The 23,638-nt window shown below is 48.4% G+C and overlaps 1 protein-coding gene across 8 annotated transcripts in view; it reads left to right on the top strand.

Moving 5' to 3' along the window:
• The window catches only part of TMEM120B (transmembrane protein 120B), a 55,538-nt gene that overhangs the window by 21,723 nt on the left and 10,177 nt on the right, over positions 1 to 23,638 (top strand). For 7 of the 8 annotated variants that reach the window (XM_021073233.1, XM_021073234.1, XM_021073235.1 and 4 more), the window contains 7 exons: positions 1,775 to 1,891; positions 4,889 to 4,948; positions 5,674 to 5,769; positions 13,501 to 13,590; positions 21,113 to 21,178; positions 21,686 to 21,747; positions 23,134 to 23,226. In XM_021073233.1, coding sequence (XP_020928892.1) covers positions 1,775 to 1,891; positions 4,889 to 4,948; positions 5,674 to 5,769; positions 13,501 to 13,590; positions 21,113 to 21,178; positions 21,686 to 21,747; positions 23,134 to 23,226 — 584 coding nt within the window. The remainder of the gene's footprint in view (positions 1 to 1,774; positions 1,892 to 4,888; positions 4,949 to 5,673; positions 5,770 to 13,500; positions 13,591 to 21,112; positions 21,179 to 21,685; positions 21,748 to 23,133; positions 23,227 to 23,638) is intronic. The other variant, XM_021073237.1, reaches the window with a different exon arrangement.

The following is a 23,638-nucleotide window of genomic DNA, read 5'->3' as shown; positions in this document are numbered from 1 at the left end:
GCCCTACTTGAACCATTTGGGAGGGGTAAAAGGATGAGATGTAGTTCCCTAGAGGAAAGTTGTTATAAGAAGTCCTACTGAGAGTTCCCATTGTGGCTCAGTAGTTAACGAACCTGACTAGTATCCATGAGGACACGTGTTCAATCTCTGGCCTTGCTCAGTGGGCTAAGGATCCAGTGTTTCCATGAGCTGTGGTGCAGGTTGCAGACACAGCTCAGATCCTGAGTTGCTGTGGTGTAGGTCGGCAGCTGCAGCTCCTATTCGACCCCTAGCCTGGCAACTTCCATATGCCATGGGTGTGGCCCTAAAAAAAGAAAAAAAAAAAAAAAGTCCTACTGGATAGATTGGTAGCAAGTAGCCTTCTCATGGGTTTGGGGCTTCACCCCACTTGGGTCCCTGGGTAGAGGGTAAGAAGCCCAACGCCCCTGGTGGGGATATACTTGAGCTCATGACTTAGTTCATTTCCTGAGGCCAGGATCACCTGTTCAGTTCCCAATTCTCTGTCCTCATGGTTTGGGAAGTATGCTCATCCCCCACAGGTGAAGGTGCTGTGACCCCAGGGAGGCAGGGAAACAGTCTCTGAGTGGCTCGTCCCAGATCCACTTAGCTGGGCCACTGTTTCTAGAATTTATGACTTCTGGTCAATTCTTCCTTTTCCTGGTGAACAGTTTTTGGGATGGTTACTGATTATACCCCTAACCTTGACTGACCATTTTGGAAATGGAGACCCATCACTCATGGTGTAGAGGGTAGATGCTTTCACGTAATGACACATCTTGGAACCCTTGGAAAAACACATCTTACTAATGGCAGGACTCTTTTATCTGTCTAGGGTTTTTTATTCTTGGCACTATTGATAATTCTTAGCAGCATGGCCTCTACCCACAAGGTGCTAGTAGAACCCTCCACCCTTGTCTTTTTTTTTCCTGCTTTTTGCTTTTTAGGGTCACACCCTTGGCATATGGAGGTTCCCAGGTTAGGTTTGATTTGGAGCTATAGCTGCTGGCCTATGCCAGAGCCATAGCAGTGTAGGATCTGAGCTGTGTCTGCGACCTTCACCACAGCTCACAGCAATGCCGGATCCTTAACCCACTGAGCAAGGCCAGGGATCGAACCTGAAACCTCATGGTTCCTAGTCAGATTTGTTTCCACTGTGCCACACCAGGATCTCCCACCCTTGTCTCGACAACAAAATGTTCCCAAACAGCACCAGGTTTCCCTAATTGAGGACCACTGGATTAGAAGGTTGACCCATGAGAGAGAGAGTGTCTGTGACTTGTTTTTCTAGTTTTGTGGTTAAATATCACCAGTTTTGTGGTTAAATATCACTAGTTTTGTGGTTAAATATCACCAAAGAATAACAGTCAGACCTTGACTTTTTCACTGCTTATACTTTCAAAGTACCTTCTTGTCTGTACTCTTAGTAATCTTCAGGTTACTCCTATAGGTGAGCATGGAGAAGAATATTGCCAGTAGATATCCTCTGGGCCTCTACTATATGTCAGGTATTCTAGATGCTTTACATTGCTTTACTCACTTTATCCTCACAATGATACTGTCTACAAGGTAGGGCTAATGTTACTCCTGTTTTTGAGGTATGGAAGACAAGACAGAGGTTAAAGGACATTCCCAAGATCACAAGGCTAGCAGGGAGTACAGATAGAGAATTGAGGTTGCGAGAAGCATCGAGATGGAAAGATGAGAGGGTGGTGCCCAGAGCTTCCAGATTCTTCTTCCAATCTGAGTAATGCCTGTGTTTCTCCTATGCCCACAGGTACAAGCGCCATGCCAGTCAGGAGGAAGCAGAGCTTGTTCAGCAGTTGGGTGCCAACATCAAGGAGCGGCAGAATGTCTTCTTTGACATGGAAGCCTACCTGCCCAAGAAGAATGGGTAGGAGCTGGGAACACCCCCTTCCTCCAGCACTTCAGGCTGACGCCCAGGTCTGGAGCGTCTAGACTGCATGACCCCTCCCTCCTTGGGGGCTTGAGTTTGAGGCGAAAAGGAGGAAGAAAGGTCAGGAAAGAGAAGGAAGCCTCTTTACACGTTTCTCCAAGAACCCAGGAGGGGACCTCTGCCCCTCCTGCCATTCCTGGAAGGACTTTTTCAAGGAACAAGTTGACAAATCTGGTTCCAGCATTTGCCAGGTGTCTGATGCCACCTAGGGTCAAGAGAAAATGTGTTTTTCTTAAGAAAACACTTGGACGTTCCCATTGTGGGTCAGCAGGTTCTATGAGGATGTGGGTTCGATCCCTGGCCTCACTCAGTGGATTAAGGATCCTTAAGCTTATGCCATGAGCTGTGGTGTAGGTCACAGACTTGGCTTAGATCTGGTGTTGCTGTGGCTGTGGTGTAGGCTGGCAGCTGCAGCTCTGATTCAACTCCTAGCCAAGGATTCCACAGGCCACGGCCCTAAAAAAAGAAAAGAAAGCAGACACTTATTGAGGGTCTGCTGTATGCCTGGCATTGCCCCAGGGACTCATTTCATCCTCCACAACCTGGTGAGTCAGATCCAGGAGTCTCTGTCCTACAAGGTTTAGAGACATTAGGGACTGTCTTGCCCAGGTGGCTCAGCCCAGCTTGACTGAGCCAGGATGTGAACACTAGACATTCTGACTCCAGAGCTTGTGTTCTTTCCATCTTCCTCTTTCAGAGGAGTCTCATCTTCCTTTCTCAAGTGATGTCACTGCCGCCCTATTCCGGAGAAAGAACCTTTCGGTGTTGTGTCATGACCTAAAGTAGGCTCCTGAAAGCACGGCCCATCACTTCACCCTGACCTTTTGCCCTGGTTTGGCCTAGCACTGAGTCAGAGCCTTCTGCCAGAGCCATTCCTCTTGTCTTCTCCGTTTTTGCTGTATTTGGTTAAAAACTCCATGTTTTGGGTGGTGATACTTTTCTACAGAATGAAACAGCTTGGCCTTTTATAGTGTAGCTGAAATCCACTTTCTCAGTTCTAATCTCCCTAGTCTTCTGTGCATCTTACATTAGTCAGGAATTCTTGGATTCCAAAAGACAGAAACCCCAACTCAAAGTTGCTTAATTGAAAATAGGGGATTTTGGATTGTCCACTGTGGCTCAATGAGTTAACTCAACACAGTGTCCATGAGGATGTGGGTTCAAACCTTGGCCTCACTCAGTGGGTTAAGAATCTGGTGTTGCTGCAAGATGCGGTGTAGGTCATGGATGTGGCTCAGATCCAGTGTAGCTGTGGCTGTGGTATAGGCCAGCAGCTGCAGTTCTGATTCGATCCCCAGCCTGGGGACTTCCATATGCTGCAGGTGTGGCCCTAAAAAGAAAAATAAATAAATAAATAAGAAAATAGGGGATTCATCGGCTGATGTAACTAAAAAGTTTAGGTGTAGCTATAGATATGGCTGGATCCTATTGCTCAAATGATACTGTTAGGCTGTGTCCCTCCTTTAGCTTTCTTTTCACTCTCTTTTCCAGTGTATGAATTTTATTCTTAGGCAAATGTTCTCTACAAGCTGGCCCTAGCAGCTCTGGGTTTGCATCCTACTGGCTTACCAAATTCGGTAGAGAAAGCTTCTTTGTTCTTTAGCAGTTCTGGGAAAAGTCCCATTACTGATTCTTTTTTTTTTTTTTTTTTTTTGCTATTTCTTGGGCCGCTCCCGCGGCATATGGAGGTTCCCAGGCTAGGGGTCTAATCGGAGCTGTAGCCACCGGCCTACGCCAGAGCCGCAGCAACGTGGGATCCGAGCCGTGTCTGCAACCTACACCACAGCTCACGGCAACGCCGGATCATTAACCCACTGAGCAAGGGCAGGGACCGAAACCGCCACCTCATGGTTCCTAGTCGGATTCGTTAACCACTGCGCCACGACAGGAACTCCCCGGTTACTGATTCTTATTGGCATAGATTGTGTCACATTATCGTTATTGACCCAATCGAAAGGTTGTACCACTTTGATTGGCGGAACCTGGGTCATGTGCCTTCCCTAGGACCTAGGGGAGAAAGTGATTCTTGGAAAGAAAATTGTTCTGCCCTTTCAGGAAGTTGGGACTATATGCCAGGTGGGAGGACCTTGTGGCCTTTTCACACCTCTGCTGCAAGTACAACAGACTGGAAATGTCCCTAGAATTTACTTATAGCAGGAGTTCCTGCTGTGGCACAGTGGATTAAGAGTCCAACCGCAGCGGCTCAGGTCTTTGCAGAGGGGCAGATTCAATCCACGGCCCAGCATAGTGGGTTAAAAGATCCAGCATTGCTGCAGCTGCCACGTGAGTTGCGGCTGCGGCCCAGATTCAAGCCCTTTGATCCCTGGCCCAGCCTATGGAAGTTTTGGTAGAAACTTCCATAGGCTGCAGGTGTAGCAACTTGGAATCCTTAATCCACTATGCTGGGCCGGGAATAGAACCTGCGTCTCAGTGCTTCCTTTTTGCGCCTTAGTGGGAACTCCTGAATAATTTATTTTTTTAAATATATTTATTGATTTATTCAACAAGTGTTATGAGCATCTACTTTGTGTCCTGCATTATTTTTCAATGCCGGATCCTTAACCCACTGCACTATAAGGGAACTCTGGAAGAGCCCTGTTTAAACTGACCTTGAGATTATACACATGCCTTTGCCTCATTGGCTGGACCTTAGTCACATGTTCACCTTAGCCGCAAGGAAGGCTGGAAAATATGATCTCTAAGCCAGCTAAGATGGGGAGCGATGGGTTAATCATGACAGTCATGTCGCAGTTGTCATGTTCTCTAGTTAATCATTATCATTCTCACTTGATGTTAGACCTTTACCACTGAGCTTAGCACCCCGCTTTCTAATATCCAGTGCTCAGTGCTGTGCTTATTAAGTTTGAATATTTTTGGTTGGGCCCCACTCCTGGGGCTCTTAACGTGGTGGCCCTCACAGATCTTTCCTTCCAGGCTCTACTTAAATCTGGTCCTTGGCAATGTGAACGTGACCCTTCTCAGCAAACAGGCCAAGTAAGTATGCCAGACACCCTTCTGCTTGGCTTTACAGAGTCCAGACATTGTGTTCTTTTAACTCAGGAGAGATGGGACCAAGCTAGTATTTTTGTCGTTGTTGGTTGGGGGTGAAGTAGAAAAGAAAGTTTTGGTGCTTTGCGAGGCAAAGGGGGTCACAGCAAGCTAATGCCCTCAAAACTGTGTCATCCCCAAGCTAGTATTTTTGCATAAATTAAAAAAAAATGTTCCCAGTTGGGACTCTGGCTTTTGGTTTTTCTGATGGTCTCTTTCTCAGTGGGTAGACCTCTTGGGAGATGTTTCCTTCCTTCTTTTCATGGAGTCAGATCACTGGGTGGGCAAGACTGCCAATTTCCCTGGAAAAATGGTCTCTGCTCCACTCCACACCCTAACATACATTTCCCCTGGAGGCTAGGTAGTCCTGTCCACCCCAGCCTATCAGTTTCCAGGAGAAATGGAGACAGGGCTTTTCCAGTGCAGTTGCTGGTTGTGGAAGGAGAGCCTGTCCCTGCTTCCTGCCCATCACGGGCTTAGAACCTCAAACCAGGAGTTCAAGGACATAGGAAGCTTTGCCCATTGGCCCTCTTTCCCAAATTGAACATCACCATTAATTCAAAGAGTCTCCCTTACTGTGATCAGCAAGTCAAGAATCTGATGGGATGAGGGTCCTGCCCCCAGATGGGCTATAGGTATGTGACCTTTCCTGGGCATATTTCTCCCTGCAGATTTGCCTACAAGGACGAGTATGAGAAGTTCAAGCTCTACCTGACTATCATCCTGCTCCTGGGTGCTGTAGCTTGTCGATTTGTCCTTCACTACAGGTGACGGGTTGTGGTGATGCATGCATGGGGCCTTGGGGCTGAGGAGGGTTGTGGGAGAGCCCTCCAGGGCCTCTCTTGCATCTCCTGTGTTTGGTGTGATAAGGCATAGGGAAGAGAAGGACTATTTCTTTTTGTTTGTTTTTTTGTCTTTTGTCTTTTTAGGGTCACACCCTTGGCATATGGAGGTTCCCAGGCTAGGGGTCGAATCGGAGCTGTAGCCGCCAGTCTACACCACAGCCATAGCAACATGGGATCCAAGCCGTGTCTGCGACCTACACCACAGCTCATGGCAACGCTCATGGTTAACGAACTAGTTGGGTTCGTTAACCACTGAGCCATGATGGGAACTCCAAGAGGGACCATTTCTTATGGGATGCAGCAGTTCTGTCTGACATACAGCTTTCAGCAAGTATCTACTGAAGGCCTTGCAACATAGTAGTTAAGAAAGCCCTCATTGTGGCTCAGCAGGTTAAGAACCTGGCTTGTATCCATGAGGATTTGGGTTTAATCCCTGGCCTTGCTCAGTGGTTTAGGGATTCAGCGTTGCCGCAAGCCGTGGCATAGGTCACAGATTCGGCTTTAGATCTGACGTTGCCATGGCTTGTGGTGTAGGCCAGCAGCTGCAGCTTTGATTTGACCCCTAGTCTGGGGAACTTCTGTATGCCGCAGAAGAAAGAAAAGAAAGAGCCCAATGTGGTCCATCCATACAATGGAATAGTATTTGGCCACAGAAAGGAGTGAAGTATTGACACAGGCTATAACATGGATGAACCTAGGAAACATGATGCTGAATGAAAGAAGCCAGATGTAAAAGGTCACTCACTGTATGATCCCATTCATATGAAATGTCCAGAAAATGCAAATACCATAGAGACAGAAAACAGATCAGTGGTTGCCAGGGACTGGGGGAAGGAAAATAGGGAGTGACTGCCAAGGGCTGGAAGGGTTTTTTTTTTTGTGGTGGTGAAAGTATTCTGGAATTAGAAAGTGGTGATGGGTGCACAACTCTGGGATTCTACTAAAAACCACTGAGTTGTAGGCTTTAAAAGGGTGAATTTTGGGAGTTCTTGTCATGGCTCAGGGGTAACAAACCTGACTAGTATCCATGAAGATGCGGGTTCAGTCCCTGGCCTTGCTCAGTGGGCTAAAGATCAGGCGTTGCTGTGGCTGGGGTGTAGGCCGGCAGCTACAGCTCTGATTTAACTCCTAGCCTGGGAACTTCATATGCCGCACGTGCAGCTATAAAAAGACAAAAACAAAAAGAGTGAATTTTATTATGTGAATTATATCTCAGTTACAAAAAGAAAGGTGATGGGGGTAGGGTGAGGGAGAGAGAGAGAAAGGAAAGAAGGAAATAGGAGTTCCCGTCGTGGTTCAGTGGTTAATGAACCTGACTAGTGACCATGAGGTTGCGGGTTCAATCCCTGACCTCACTCAGTGGGTTAAGGATCCAGCGTTGCTCTGAGCTGTGGTGTAGGCCGGCAGCTGTAGCTCTGACTGGACCCCTAGCCTGGGAACCTCCGTATGCTGCGGTGCAGCCCCCCCCCCCCCAAAAAAAAGAAGAAGGAAATGAAAGGAAAGGAAGAAAAGAAAGAGACAGACTACAGACTGCCTGGGTTTGAATCCTGGCTTTGAGACTTACTGGCTATTGCCATGGGCAGCTTCCTTTGGGGTTTCTCAGTCATTCTATCTGTAAAATGAGGGTAACACCAGACCTTGCCTCACTGGGTTGTTGTGACAATTCACTGTCTTAACACTATATGTGGCTTTGCCCAGGGCCTGGCACCCAGGGGTGTGGTTGAGAGCAGCAGCTGCCCTGAGTGGGATGAGGCCAGTGAGCTGAAGCTGAGCTGCCTCAGGGGGTTTTGTTTCTCCCTCTAGCCCTGGGTTTTCTGCCCTGAGGGGAGGCAGCCAAGTATGGCTTGGGCATTTGACCCACGTGTCAAGGGTTTATTTCCTGGCAGGCGCTTGGCTGGGAGTCCAGTTGCTGGTCTGCCCACTTGAGTGTCTAAACAAAGGCTCTTTCAAGCCCTGGGCCCATGCCGCCTGCTGCCTCAGGCCTGGCCTGTTTCCCTGGAGGGCAAAGGCTGCTCACATCCGTAATGACTGCTCACACACCCCTCTGGAAGGGGTGAAAGTTCTTGATGTGAAACCAGATTTCCTTGTGCTGGGACATCTAGGGCCCTCAGTGGACAAACTTATGGTGTGTTGTCGAGTTCTAAGGCTGGCTGAGGGCTAGCATCTCCACTGCTTCCAATCCCTTTCTGTATTCATTTCCTGGGGCTGTCGTAACAAGGCACCACAAGCCGGGTGGCTTAAAACAATAGAAATAGATTTTCTCACAGTTCTGGAGGCTAGAAGTCTGAAATCAAGGTTGAAATCACAGTTGGCAGGGCCAGGCTCTCTCTGAAGGCTCTGGGAAGTTGAGGGAAATCCTTCCTTACCTCTCCCAGCTTCTGGTTGTGGCCGGCAATCTTTGACATACCCTTGGTTTAAACCTATTTCAAACTCACAGACCTAGAGGACAGACTTGTGGTTGCCAAGGAGGAGGGAGGAGGGAGTGGAATGGACTGGGAATTTGAGTTAGTAGATGCAAACTATTACATTTAGAATGGATCAGCAATAAGATCATTCTGAGTAGCAAAGGGAACTATATCCAGTCTCTTGGGATAGACCATGATGGAAGATAAGAAGGGGAATGTGTATGTATGTATGACTGGGTCACTTTGCTGTACAGCAGAAATCAGCACAACATTGTAAATCAACTACACTTTAATTAAAAATAAATAAATTGGGAATTCCAAACTCAAAAGAAAAAAAAAAGGAAAAAAGCTCTCTTACTCTATAGTCTGTCTCTGTGGTCACATGGCGTCCTTCCCTGTGTGTCACTGTTTCTCTCTCATGGTCTTCTTATGAGGACACAGTAATTGGATTTAGGGCCCACTCTAACCCAGTGTGACCTCATCTTAACTAATTACATTTACACAGATCCTCTTTCCAAATAAAGTCATATTCTGAGATCCTGGGTAGATATGAATTTGGCAGTGTGCGTGGGGGGGAACACTGTTCAACCCACGGCACCTTTATGGGTTAAAATTAGGGCAAGGGAGGAGTTCCCTGGTGGCCTAGCAGTTAAGGCTCTGGTGTCATCACTGCTATGGTGCAGTTTTGTGGTGCAGTTCGATCCCTGGCCTTGGAATTTCCACATGTCCCAGGCATGGCCAAAAGAAAAACTAGGGCAGTGAGGAGAGCTGGATGAGCAACTCATCTCTGAGCCTCAATTTCCTCATCTGTGAAATGGGAAGTAGTATTGTCTTAGTTTGGGTCCCCCCCCCCACAAGAGACCACCAAGACAAGCATTTGGGTGCCAGTAGTTTATTCAGAAAGTGCTCCCAGGAAACACTGGTAGGGGAATGGAAGTGAGACAAGGAAGGGTTATCCTATGGGCACCTGGAGCTTAGTGCTAATGGAGGACAGAGTAGAACATGCCTCAGCTATCCCTGCCTGAAGGGCAAGGGAGCTAGTGGTTCATCATCCAACTGCTGTCAGTCAAGGGAAGATCAACTCCCAGAGAGTCTTGGTCCCCTTGCCCTCCTGATCTCCCTCTGGCAACAGCAGGGTGAACTCTGGTGGCCTGAGAAAGCCCTCAGACATGCACCAGGAGTTGCAGATCCTGGCTCTTGAAAGCCATGTAGACTAGCACGGATTGAGTAAGTGCACTTGCACAAGAGCCAGCCCTGTGGGGTCGTTCAGGGACCTGGAGAGATCATCTGCGTAAAATGCCTGCAATGTTGCAAGTTCCCAGTAGTTAGTGGTTGCCTGGCATGGCGGGCTGAATAATGGTCCCCAAAGATGTGCTTGTTCCAGGACCCAGAACCTTCAAATGTGTGGCCTTACATGGCAAAAGGTCTATGCAGATGATTAAATTAAGAGTCTTGAGGTGGGGAGATGATCCTGGATTATCCGGTGGGCCCAGTGTGATCACACAGGTCCTTGTAAGAGGGAAGTAGGAGGGTCAAAGTCAGAGGAGATGTGATGACAAGCAGAGATCAGAGTGGTGTGAGACAGAGACTGCAGGTGGCCTCTGGAAGCTAGAAAAGGCAAGGAAACAGATTCTTTCCTAGAAACTCCAGAAGGAGCACTGCTCTGCTGACCTATTTCAGACTCTGACCTCCAGGACTGTAAGAAAAGAAACGTGTGTTCCTTTAAGCCACTCATTTGTTATAGCAGCAACAAGAAGCTCATATACCTTGGCAGAACAGACTGACACCAACCCCTCAAGCAAGTCCCTAATGTGCCAGGGCCATACAACTGTTTTCACTCTTCTCTTAATTTTCTTTTTATGGCCGCGCCTTCAGCATATGGAAGTTCCCAGGCTAGGGGTCGAATTGGAGCTGCAACTGAGGCCTACACCACAGCCACAGCAACATGGGATCTGAGCCACATCTACGACTTACACCACAACTCAGGGCAATGCCGGATCCTTAACCCACTGAGCGAGGCCAGGGTTCGAACCCGAAACCTCATGGTTCCCAGTTGGATTCGTTTCTGCTGCACCATGACGGAAACTCCTATGTGAGGTTTTTTTTTTGTTTGTTTGTTTTGTTTTGTTTTGTCTTTTTGCTATTTCTTGGGCCGCTCCCGCGGCATATGGAGGTTCCCAGGCTAGGGGTCTAATCGGAGCTGTAGCCACCGGCCACAGCCACAGCAACACCAGATACGAGGCACATCTGCAACCTACACCACAGCTCACGGCAATGCCGGATCATTAACCCACTGAGCAAGCGCAGGGACCGAACCCGCAACCTCATGGTTCCTAGTCGGATTTGTTAACCATTGCACCACGATGGGAACTCCCTATGTCAGGTTCTTAATGCACTGAGCCACAACAAGAACTCCTCACTCCTCTCTTTACAGATAAAATAAAGGAAGGGACCAATGGAAAATATCCTGGTAACCATAGCCCATTCCTCGGCCTGTCTCCTGTCTGGAGATACCTAAGTGACCCCGTGAACTGCAAGGCCGTCTTTGCTCCCTTGTTTCCTGTTTAAGTCAAGTAGGCCTTTGATTTTCCTCAGAGTTAATGTCTGAGAATCATTTCTTAGACTTTGGATGCTCTGCAGTGCTTCCAAAATTATTATGTTGGGGACATCCACAGCTCTTCCTGTGCTGCAGACACTGTTCTAAATTCAGCTAATGCTCAAGCAGGAGGTGCTGTGACTTTCCCCGCCTTACAAATGGGGAAGTGGTGGCCTGGGAGAACTGCAGACTTGTCCTTGGTTCTGCCACTGGGAGAGGCAGAGTCTAAATTTGAACTTGGGCTTCATGTCTCCAGCCTGTCCCTATCCCTCCTGAAACAGCCTCTGTAGGCAGTGGTTCAGAGGGGCTGAGAGTCTGTCATCTGTAACCATGAAACAGGGTCACAGGGCTTCAAAGAAGCTCGCAATGTCTTTTTAAAAGATAGCATTCTGTGCAGCAGAGATTGGTACAACATGGAAAATCATCTGTACTTTAAGGAAAAAGAAAAAAAAGATAGTATTTGGGGGAGTTCCCTGGTGGTCTAGTGGTTAGGACTCAATGATTTCATTGCTGCAGCCTGGTTCAATCCCTGGTCTGGGAACTGAGATCCCACATCAAGCCACAGCACTTCATGGCCCAAAAAAATAAATAAATAAAGATAGCATTTAGTATAGCATATTGATTATTTGGTCTAAGATTTAAATAGACATGTTAATATGCAATGTGTAGCAGTTACGCTTTTTTTTTTTTTTTTCGTCTTTTGTCTTTTTAGGGCCGCTCCCATGGCATATGGAGTTCCCAGGCTAGGGGTTGAACTGGGGCTGCAGCCGCTGGCCTACACCACAGGTCATGGCAATGCTGGATCCTTAACCCACTGAGCGAGGCCAGGGATTGAACCTGTGTCATCATGGATGGTATTTGGGTTCATTAACCACTGAACCATGACAGGAACTCCCTATGCTATCATTTTTTTTAACAAAATAACAAGTGGAACAATATAAGTGAGCATAGGGAGTTCCCTGGTGGCTCAGCAGATTAAGGATCTGGCATTGTCACTGCTCGGGTCACTGCTGTGGCCCTGGTTTGATCCCTGGCCCTGGAACTTTTGTGTGTTGTGGGCGCAGCCAAAAAAAAAATGAGCATAATATGTACATTTATGAGTGTCAACAGGTCAAATTTAGTTATAATCAATTCTAATGAAGATATATTTCCACATATTTAACCTTCAAGGCCCTACTCAAATGTTATCCCTTCTTTGTGGATTTACACAATTAAGTAGGAATCTATCATCTTCATTCTCCCAAACTCTCCCCCAAGTCTCTGAATGTCTTTTACTATAATTTTTTTTGTGTGTGTGTGTGTCTTTTTGTCTTTTTAGGCCACACCCACAGCATATGGAGGTTCCCAGGAGGCTAGGGGTCTAATCGGAGCTATAGCTGCTGGCCTACACCAGAGCCACAGCAACACCAGATCTGAGCCGCATCTGTGACCTACAGCATAGCTCACGGCAACACCGGATCCTTAACCCACAGAGCGAGGCTGGGAATTGAACCCACAACCTCATGGTTCCTAGTCAGATTCATTTCTCCTGCGCCATGACAGGAACTGCTTAACTATAATTGTTACAGGAGTTTCCTTCATGGCTCAGCAGTTAATGAACCTGACTAGGATCCATGAGGATGCCAGTTTGATCCCTGGCCCCCGTCAGTGGGTTAAGGATCTGGTGTCGCCATGAGCTGTGGTGTAGGTTGCAGAGGCGGCTCGGATCCAGCGTTGCTGTGACTGTGGCGTGTGACCCTAAAAAAACAAAACATTGTTATCCTCCCATTTCCCTCCCAGGGCCTTTATAGTTGAGGGGAGGACCTCCTAGTTCAGGGACAGAAATGGAGGGGATGGTGATCTCCCTGCCCTCCGTTCCCACATGGAATGGATCTGTATGACACCAGGAGATACAGAGGTGCTTCTCTCAGGGTCAGAGAGTCTTCACTGAGGCCCCGTTGGAGAGAGTCAGTGGCAGGGGAGCCCTCTGAGGGGCTGTCCGTTGCTGGCTCTCTCCCAGGACCCTTCACCCAGGAGTGCTCACAGAGGGGGCCAGTCTTCCCATTTTGCAGATGGCGAAGCTGAGGCCAGGCAGGCCTCTGGCAAGGTCACACATGGCATGTCTGTGGCTCTCCCCTCTGACCAGGGCACAGCAGGACCCCAGCTGCCACATTCTTCCTCTTCTGCCCAGCACAGGGCTGTGGTCATGCAGAGGAGGCAGGGAGTTCTTAAATTCATGTTTTTGTATGTGCAGCAGAGTTTACAGATGGTTTAAGGGGATAAGGGGAGTTTATACTGGGGTTAACACTACAGGCAATTTAAAATTGCATATTAGGTTTCCTGCTTAAAGTCCTTCTGTTGTCATCCCACCAGGAATTTCACATCAGACTACGAATTTAGAAGGGAGACAGGTTGTCGTGGGCTGAGTGGTTGGGGAAGGAGGAAAAACCTCGGCTAGAGCCTTAAGGGCCAGTAGGATTTGGATAGAAAGTTGAGGGAGGATGGGCATTGTAGGTGGAGAAAGGACCTTGTGGGGGTCCCTGGGGGGTTTTGGGAGGCACACCTGTGTGGGCAGTACTCATCCTGCTTTGCTGTTCTGTTGTGGTGGGGGTGGGACAGCCGTCCCTGGTTCTCATGCCTGCCCCCCTCCCTGGGGCTGTCTCTCTACACCAGGGTGACGGATGAAATCTTTAACTTCCTGCTGGTGTGGTATTACTGCACCCTGACGATTCGAGAGAGTATTCTTATCAGCAACGGCTCAAGGTAATGGGGGGCCTAGCTGTGTGGGGGACTTGGGGGGGTCAAAGCGAAATCTGTCATGGAGGTGAGGGCTGTCACTTTCATCCTCCCTTCCTCCTTGTTGGGGTGGGGATGGGGGGTATTCTTGGCTGTTCAGACCCAGGGAGGAGGAAAATGGCATCTGCTGCTGATGCAGCTTCGCTGGCTGTGGTCAGTTTCTTGCTTTCAAGAAGACTTAACTCAGATGGGCTTAACAGAGTAGGACATTAATTTCTCATATCAAGGAATGGATCCATTGGAACTGACTTCAGGTAAGGCTTAATCCAGGTGTTCAGACAATGTCATCAGGACCCAGTTTCTCTCTGTCTCTCACCTATGCCTTCTACTGTGTTGTCTTTATTCTTAGGTTCCAAGTAGGAGCACCCAGCAGCTCCAGGCTCACATCCTTATATCTAGCATTTGCAGTAAAATAGGGCCCAGTCCTCTCTTCACTAGGCCTCTTGGCACTCAGTGATCATGTGCCAGTCTCTGAACCAGACACTGTGGTCAGAGAATGCACTGCTGTGATTGGCCAGTTGTGAACCTTTGGAACCCACTCCCAGGGCCTGTCACTGGACGCCTAGAAGGTGAAAATCAGGAGAGGAATGGTTCCCCAGAGGAAAGTTAGGGTACTGTCACCAGAAAGATGAATGGATTGTGGTGAGAAAAGTGGATGGTCCCCCACAGGGAGATGAGAGTCTTGGGACTAAATTAAGATCCATGACTTGCCACTTGCAGGACTCATTTTCCACAGGTCTCTTGCCTTTTTAGACATTTGAACCCTGGCACACCATTCTTTTCCCTGTTTTTCCTTAAGCAGAAAGTAACAACCTTGCAACCCTCCCCACTTCCTCCTTCCTGGGGGCTGCTAAAGAATGGCCAGGAGCTGTGTATTTAAGATTGGGGTGTTTGCTAAACCCAAAAGTAATTTGCCACCTTCTCACTTCTCTGCCCAGTGATCTCCTATGGCATATCCCTGCCCTTCCAGGCCTTACCCTGAATGTAGAGCCAAGAGGTAAGGACCAGGGGAACAGCTATTCTTAGGTACCCAGCCCTGTAGCATGTAGCCCTTTAGAAAAGGTCAGTGTTTCTCAAACTGCTTTCGTTCTTGTCCCATGCACACTATTTTTACCCTGTCCACATATCACCTGGATGATAATTTTTTCACATTGAAGTCCACCCTCTCCTTTTTTAAAAAACTTACATAAATATTAACTTATTTCAAAAGGAAACTTTATTTCACCACCATACGTGGAAAACGAGCATCAGTTGCAGGAAAGAGGAAATAGTGTAAAAATAGATTTTCGTTTTCATTGTTTCATTAATTGAAGTCAATCATTTTTGCTTCCTAAAGGCTCTGAACCTGAGGGCTGATGTTTCTCTTAAGTGTGTGTAAAGAGAGATGAGCAGATCGTGAGAGGCTTTAAAGATGTCATAGCATTTAAGGATCTTTCCTTGACTTAATCAGGAGAATGGAAAGAATGGAAAAGATGACTTCTCACCAGGTGATTCAGTATCATCTAGAGTTATACTTAAATATTATCTAAAGGTTACACTCAGAGGATGCAGGTTCGATCCCTGGCTTTGCTCAGTGGGTTAAGGATCCGGCACTGCCGTGAGCTATGGTGTAGGTCGCAGACACGGCTCGGATCTGGCATTGCTGTAGCTGTGGCATAGGCCAGTAGCTACAGCTCCGATATTACCCTAGTCTGGGAACCTCCATATGCTGCAGGTGCAACCCTAAAAAGACAAAAAGAAAAAGTTACACTTGAATCCCATCTAAAACTTGGTGGTACCTAACTCATGCTTTGGGAAACACTGAAGTAGAAAATCTTACCAAATAAATAACATTTGTAGTTTTCCTTCATTTTAGTGACTAGTATCTTTCTGCTTTGGGGTGTGGTTGGGAGGGAGCCAGGGTAGAACCCAGTGGTGAAATGGGCCCAGGGCAAAGAGCAAGGCTGTCTTGCTACTAATTCTCTCTCTGCACCCCTGGGCTTGCTGTCAGATGTGGAATTTTGTCCTGATGGATTCATATTAAGAGTGTTCAGGGCATGCCACATCTTTAACGGTCACTAACATTTCAGTAAAAGTTACTCTGGTCTCTTTTCTTGTGTGACAAGCTCTGGATGGGTGGTTCCCTAAGAGGAGAGAGCAGGACTGATTGGAGGTCCCTGCAAGTGTGGGGCACACCTGGAAAACAGGGAGCAGGACTAAAGGGGAAGAGAGGAGTTCCAAAGACACCTCACTTGCCTGACACTTTAGTGGCGTCTTTTCTGGGGCCTCCCTAGGGCTTGTACTCTAATGGGACAGTAGGGAGGGCCTTTGAACTTGTAATGCAAAGCTTTGTGTGTGGTCCGTTCTGCCCCTGACCTGCCATACATCACACGTTTATTGAGCATTTTCTAAGTGCCAGACACTGAGCTAAGGAGTCCAAGACAGCATACACTCTGAGCCTTTGGGGAGCAGTCATTGAGGTTTTTAAAAAGACCATTCGTGGCAAATGTGCTTCAGGAATCTCAGTTTGTAATGGCACCATTCTATCAGGCCTGTCTCCCGACTCTGGCCTCGGGCACAGATTCAGATGGTGGTGGGGAGTGTGCCATGAGTGAGGTGGGCCAGTAAAGGCGTCTCATCTTCTGGAATGACTATGGGAGTTGTGGGCAATTTGTGGGGGAGGGAGACATGGCAGGTAGACTGAATCTGGGTGATTAAACTTGTGACTCATCCTCAACATCTGTTGGTTATTTAGCCTCCATCCTCCCCCAGCTCCTTCTTGGAGCTGAGTTCTTTCCTGGGGGCGAGCAAGGGAGGTGCCTGTGAGGTGCCCCTCACACTTGGCCCTTATTAAAGAATAGCTAAGAAACCATTTCAAGAAAGCACAGTGAGGAGGAGGGAAGAGTCCAGATTGGGATGAATGCTACCTTTCATCTCTGACGCACCCCAGGGCCAGCTCAGGAGCTTGCAGATCATACCCAGTAGATACCTCATGGTCTGTGAATTGAACCCAAGTTCTGTAGTGAAGGGAAGTCATGGCCATAGTGGTGTTTGAAAGACAGCTAGACCTGAGCTACATGGGCTTGCTGAAGGCTTGCTGCCCAGTTTTGATCTGAGCCTTTTTTGTCCTGTTCCCAGTTGCATCTGAGACCTGAATTAGGGGTGTGTTGGGGAAAACATGCCTAGAGAGTAGGGATGTGGGGGATACCCCCATCATGGAGCCACCCTTGATTTGTGTCTGATGCCTCTCATTTGAGCTCATTACCTCATTTAGTGCAATAAGCAAGTCAAGCTCCCTTGCAAATTTTGCAAATGAGGGAAAGCCACCTGATAAGAGTAAACATGAAGGGGCATTTGTTTGGAGTATAGAAATAGTTCAAAGAAGTCAAAAGGGCTCAACGTTTACAGTCCCCCTCCTTCTCAGTATTTCTTTGGCCCCTGCACTGGCTCCCAGCAACCCCTCAGATTAACAATCCTAAAGGAGAGAGCACCTTTTTTTTACTGGTCAAGGTGCAGTCTTGAGACAGACTTCTGATTGGTTAGGCACAGCTCACATGCTCATCCCTGAACCAATCACTGTGGCTGGAGGGATGCAGAACCCTGATTGGCTGGCTCTGGGTCATGTGCCCAGTTATCTTCCTCAGCTGCACTCCAGCCACCCCACCCAGACTGAGTGTGGGATCGAGGTGGTTCCCCTAAAGAAAGACAAAGCTGCAAACCAGAATGGGGACTGATTGACAGACAGGCAAAACAACAGATGTCCTCTACAGTAGTTCTGGGCCAGAACAAATAATGAATGAGGAATCATGTTGGCTTTTCTGACAAGCCAGCCTACCAATATGTAGCTCTAATCAGTCTTTATAAGCGCTCTTCTTAGGATACAGAGGTGTAGGGGTGGCAGGGGAGAGAGGGTGCTTCAGTGCAGAAGCCATTTCCCCAGGTGACCCTGAAGCTCAGAGCCAGAAGCAGCCTGGGGTTGAATAGTGACTGGTGCACATAACTTAAGCACACATGCACACATGGCTAAGGTGTCTTGGAAGGGAGAGGAGCTCTCCAGTCACAATTCCCAGGCACCAGGAAATACTGTCCCTACATTCTAGCCACGCATGCACCACCCTCCCTGGGGCATCTACTGTCTGCTCATTAAAAAAACCCACAAGTTCCTCAGGCTTCATTTCTGTGGCAGAACAGGCCCAGAGAGTGACTGTTAATGAGTACAGGTTTCTTTCTGGGGTGAGAAAAATGTCCTAAAACTGATTGTGGTCATGCTTGCACAACTTTTTAAATATACTGAATGCCACTGACTTGTGTACTTTAAATGGGTGAATTGTATGGTGTCTAGATGACATCACAATAAAACTGTTATATAAACATACACACGTGCACAAAACCAGAGCCCTGGGGTGTGCAGATGGACGACAGGGCTGGTGAACGCATGCTGGGGAAGAGGCCATTTTTAGCCTCTCCCAGTGCCGTTGAGCTGTGTTTATTGGTGGCATCTGTCAACGCTGGGCTTTGGGCACAGTGAGCTGTGAAATTAAGAGTTGTGCTCTGGGCATGGCGAGCTGTGAAATTAAAAGCTGCTGCTCAGCCAAGCTTGTTGCCCAGGGCCTGCGTCTGGCTCCAGCCACTCCAGAGAAAGGGCATTTCTCAGGGGAGCTTTGGGGGTTAGACAAAGGAGAATGGGGGTCACCAGGACTCCAGGGCTTGCAGGACTTCTTGGTTGTTCTTCAAGCTGAAAGTCTAAGGAGAGGGCCAACTGTATTTTCTGACAAAATTAGAGCCAAGGGGCCTCGTAGACTCTGACAGGCAAGATGGGGGAATGGGGAGGGGGAGACTGGGAACAAAGAAGTGGATGGACATCTCATCCTGTCCACATGGCATCCAATCCACATGGCACCTGCATCAGTCTCCTGTCACCTCTGAGCTGGTGGCATCGAGACCAGCTGCTGCTTTCACCAGCCACACCTCCTGGACATCACTTTTTTCATTTCAACATTTATCGAGTGCCTACTGTTTACTAGATACTTTAGTGCTCAGAATAAAGAGCCACCTAAGACCTTGTTCCTAGAGTTCCCGTCGTGGCTCAGCAGTAACGAACCCGACTAGTATCCATGAGGGCACGGGTTTGATCCCTGGCCCTGCTCAGTGGGTTCAGGATCCGGCATTGCCCTAAGCGGTGGCATAAGCTGGCAGCTGCAGCTCTCATTCAGCCCCTAACCTGGGAACTTCCACATGCCACAGGTGCGGCTCTAAGAAGACAAAAAAAATAAAAAATAAAAAAAGTAAAATCTTGTTCCTCACCATAACCCCTCAAACATCCACAGGCCACTGCCTGAACACCTACCTTATGGCCGGAACTACTATAGGGCTGCAAAGAGCAGAGGGGAATCAGGTGCTGTCACGCTCTTAGGACATCTGCATTCTAGCTGGAAGGTTTTAAGACAACTCAAATCCAATGCAAATTCACACCCCAATGACACACCAACTTTCACATGATAAGATCGGCAGAAATTTTAGATTTGGTATCCAGCATTAATGAGGGTTTGGGAACTCAGTAGTTTCCTCTACTGCTGATGGGAGTATAAATTGGAATAGCTGCTTTGGAGAGTAATTTGAGAAGTAACAATGCACATGCCCTCTGACCATCCTCTGTACTTCCTGGTGGGAAAGCCACCATGGGGAAACAGCATCATCGCACGGGGGACTTCCACAGGATGTCGTGACAGCATGGGGGATGATGATGACAGTTCAGGAATGGCCAAGATGATGGCAGAGCCATATCCTGAAATATCATGTTGCATTTAAGAAGTCAGCAACAGGGCTGTGGATACTGGCTTGGGGATCAAAACAAGAAAGCAAGTTGCAGAAAGATTTTAGTTAAAAAGAAAGTCTAATCCAGCAGCCCATCTCCATAACCAGCAGATTCTCAGGTTCCTCTGTTTGGTGAGAATCCTGGACTGCATCTCCTCTCTTGGCCCCCACTCTAGTTTTCTCCCAAGAGAGAGTTCTGGAAAGACGAAGATTGACTGTTTCTCCCACGTGGATGCCTTGGGCATCCTGCAGTCTCTACCTCTCTGTCCCTGGGAGGAGGGAGTCTGGCTGCTCCCAGGGGGTATTTGGCAGAGCAGATCGTCACATCCTGATAACTTAGTTCCTGGAGAGGGGTGGGGGAGGCCAGCAGAGGCCGGAGACAGTCTCAGCAACTTTGAAGAATAAAGGGACACTGGGGAGGGGATGACTGCCAAGCTCCCTGCTCTGCTGTGGAGGAAGGGCCTTGAGCTGGGGGATCCTGGGTTCTGACAACAAGGTCCCCACAGCTTTGGATGGGACCAGTGAGTACAGGGTGAGGGCCTGTTGTAGAGGAGCAGCCCAGGGCATGGGGTTCCCAGAGAGACGCTGCGTCTACAGTCTGTTGTGTCTCTGCCTCTGGGTGGGGTGACATACATGTCACACATGCGTACATGTGTGCATGTTCTGTGTTGTTTCAACATGCTTGTTGAACACCTACCCTGATGTATCAATGAACAGATACATCAGTGAACAGACAATCCCTGCTCTTTTGAGTGGGGAAGAGAGTTTACAAAACAAATGAGAAAATAATTTCAGGTAGTGATGAGCATGGTGAAGAAGTAGGGTAATGTGAGCCAGAGTGGGGTTGTCTGGTTGTTTTAGACAAGGTGGTCAGGGAAGGCCTCTTGGAGGAAGTAGCAGTTGGTCCAAAACTGGTCCAGGAGCCAGGCAGGCCTAGGTCTTAAAGCAGAGAGAACAGCAAGTTCGAAGGCCCTGTTAATCTGCTCAGGTTACCATGACAAAACACCACAGACAAGGGGACTTGAACAACATAAATTTTTCTCACAATTCTGGAGGCTTGAAGTGCAAGATCAAGGTGCCAGCAGGGGTTGGTTTCTCCTGAGGTCATTCCTTGGCTTGCAGATGGCCACTGCACATGCCCACTTCACAGGGCCTTTTCCCTATGAGCCTGCGTACCCCTGGTGTCTCTTTTCAGAATCCCCTCCCTGTCAGATTAGGGCCCCACCTTTAGGGGCTCATTTAACCTTAACTACCTCTTCAAAGGCTCTGTCTCTAATTACAGTCACATTTTGAAGTACTAGTGTTAGGACTTCAACATTGGAATTTGGAGGGACACATTTCAGCCCATAACAGGCCCTGAGGTGGCAGTGGGCTTGGTGGATTCAAGAAAGAGGATGCCAGGAGCATCTTAGGCAGGGGGCAAGGTTGGGGGACAGGGAGGCGGGACCTGGACTCACTGTGAGGTTAGGGATGTGTTTTGAGGGTAGTGAGAAGCTGCTGGAGGCCCGAGTGCCTCTCTGGGTCTCTGTGTGATTGTGCATCTAATAGGACAGAGGGGAAGAGTCATGGCTTGGGTGTCTTTCTTGCTCCAAGAAGCTGTCTCTGGGCCACAGAGCACCCTTCCATACACACAGGCTGGCAAGCAGGGGGATGCCTGCGTTTCTCTCCCCACCTCATTTCCTTCTCTTCTCTCAAGAATCAAAGGCTGGTGGGTGTCTCATCACTACGTGTCCACATTCCTGTCTGGAGTGATGCTGACCTGGTAAGTGTCTCCTGCTGTGCCCCAGGGCCTCTGTTCACCCTTCTAGGGAGCCTGTGAATGGGGACTGGTGGTAGGCAAGGGGGCCCAGATGCCAGGGCCTTGGGAGCTGACTTTTGGACCAAGAAGGAAAGTGTGAGCTTACAGTGGATCTGCAGGGAGACCCCAGGCCAGCTGGGAGTTTTCTGAGGAATGTCCTGTCTGCCTGCTAGCAGGGCAGAGGTGACAGGGAACAAGTCTGGACAGAATAGACACAGGTCTGTGACTGCCGAGGTGGGAGGGAAATCAGTGGGAATTTAGGCTTTAAAATGCCTGCATGAGCTCTCCTGGTTCTAAAATTGATTAAAGCAATGATGGAAATCACCTGGTCCAGCCCCAGAGACGTGATAAGGAAGGTCGAAATTGGATGGAACATCTTTTTTTCTCTCTTGGTTGAAACAGAGACAGGGTGGGATGAAGGAATGCTTTCACAGCAGGGCTCGGCTTCACTCTTCCCCCACTTTTCTGCAGGCCTAACGGACTAATTTATCAGAAGTTTCGAAATCAGTTTTTAGCGTTCTCCATCTTTCAGAGTGAGTGTCTCTTGCTCAGACTGGGGGGAGGGGCACTCATGGCTTTCACTGGAGGCTGTTGGGTGAAGGGTGTATCCTGTGTGGGGCATGAGACTGGGGGAGGTCCCTGGTTGGCCCAGGGGGGTCCCAGAAGTCCAGAAAGAGCCATCTTCCCACCCCCACCCCATCAACTCCATCCTCCTGCCCAGCCCCCAGCCCCAGGAGAGGAATGGTCTGATCCACTGCCACTCCCTGGAGCTCTGGTCACTGTCTTTTTCTTCCCTAGTTGCACCCTTTAGGGACCGAAGGTAGTGGGGGCACTAATTTTGTTTTCCTTAAAATGGAAATTTATGTTATTTTTCTCCTTTAAGAATTAATTGCTCCAGATTTATTTACAATAAGGGGTTACCTCTGGGAAGCAGAGATTGGATGGTTGCAGACAAGGAGAGAGAGAGGGATTTGCTTTTCACGGAGTACCTGTTTGGTCCCTTTAAATATTCAAAAAAATGCCATTTAGTTTTTAAATAAAACCCTGCTCACAGACAGACTTATAAGCCAAGATGGAAAATTATGGGTAATCCCACCCTTAGAGTGTTATTAAATCTATGTCCTTTCAAACATTTTTATTCATAAATACTTATATACACATATACTACATTGCGTATGATCTTTAAACACCGGGTCCCTCTACATAGCTTTGTTTATAACCTAGTTTATATTCTTTTAACAAGTATCGTGGGCATTTTTCCATGTCAACGCACAGAATTCTGCCTTCTCATTTTTAATGACTACAAAGTACCCCACTGTATAGAACTGTCTCTTTAATGCATCATTATACAAAGACAGCTCAGGTTATCTGAGAATTCAACTAGGCCCCAACTCAGCATTGCACACAGCTCCCAGCATGGTGCCCCCATTCCAGCAAGCATCCATTGAGTGCATACTGCATGTCTAGGGAAGCTCTGGAAGTTTCTAGCCTAGTTGGGGCCTAGTTGGATTCTCAGATAACCTGAGCTGTCTTTGTATTATGGATAAGGGAGAAAACTGGTTCAGACGTGTGTGTGGTGGGGGTTGTACCGTGTGTGTGTGTGTGTGTGTGTGTGTGTATGTGTGTGTGTGTGTGTTGGGGGTGCCTTAGAAAGCTGGTTCAGATGTGTGTGTGTGGTGGGGGTTGTACTGTGTGTGTGTGTGTGTGTGTGTGTGTGTGTGTGTGTTGGGGGTGCCTGAGAAAGCTGGTTCAGACGTGTGTGTGGTGGGGGTTGTAGTGTGTGTGTGTGGGGGGGGGGGTTGTACCCAGGCACGGGCACCCTACCCCGGACCCTCTGGGCAGTGAGGACAAACTGGCCTGCAGTGGCAGTTTCGCTGGGTGCTCTAGTCCCTGAGGCGGGTGCTGTGCTCCCCCTGCAGGCTGTGTCCAGTTCCTGCAGTATTATTACCAGAGGGGCTGCCTTTACCGGCTGCGGGCGCTGGGGGAGAGGAATCACTTGGACCTCACAGTGGGTGAGTAGCCTGGCCTGGGGGGTGGAGGAACAAGCACCAGCCCTCCCTGCTCCCCGGAACCTTGCCCCCTGTGCGCCTTACTGGGAGCGGGTGCCAGTAAGAACCTAACAAGACATGCAAAGCCAGGCCTGCTGACCTCACCTCAGTTGCTTTCCATAATTCATTGTGGATTCCATTTTCAGTTCACAAAGCACTAGGCCAGCTCTGTGCCAGGCCCTTGATGCTGGCCTCCAGCTTATCCTTTTTCTTCTTTTTTTTTAAGTTTAACTTTTTAAAAATTGTAAATCAACTATACTTATAATTTAAAAAAAATTTTTTTTAGCTGTGCCCACGCATGTAGAAGTTCCTGGGCCAGGGATCGAACCTGTGCCACAGCATGGCCCAAGCCACTGCAGTGACAATGCTGGATCCG

Source organism: Sus scrofa, chromosome 14 (genome assembly GCF_000003025.6).
Source record: "Sus scrofa isolate TJ Tabasco breed Duroc chromosome 14, Sscrofa11.1, whole genome shotgun sequence".
Classification (NCBI taxonomy): domain Eukaryota; kingdom Metazoa; phylum Chordata; class Mammalia; order Artiodactyla; family Suidae; genus Sus; species Sus scrofa.
The sequence above is the reverse complement of the archived record's forward strand: the minus strand, read 5'-3'. Positions and strand labels throughout refer to the sequence as shown.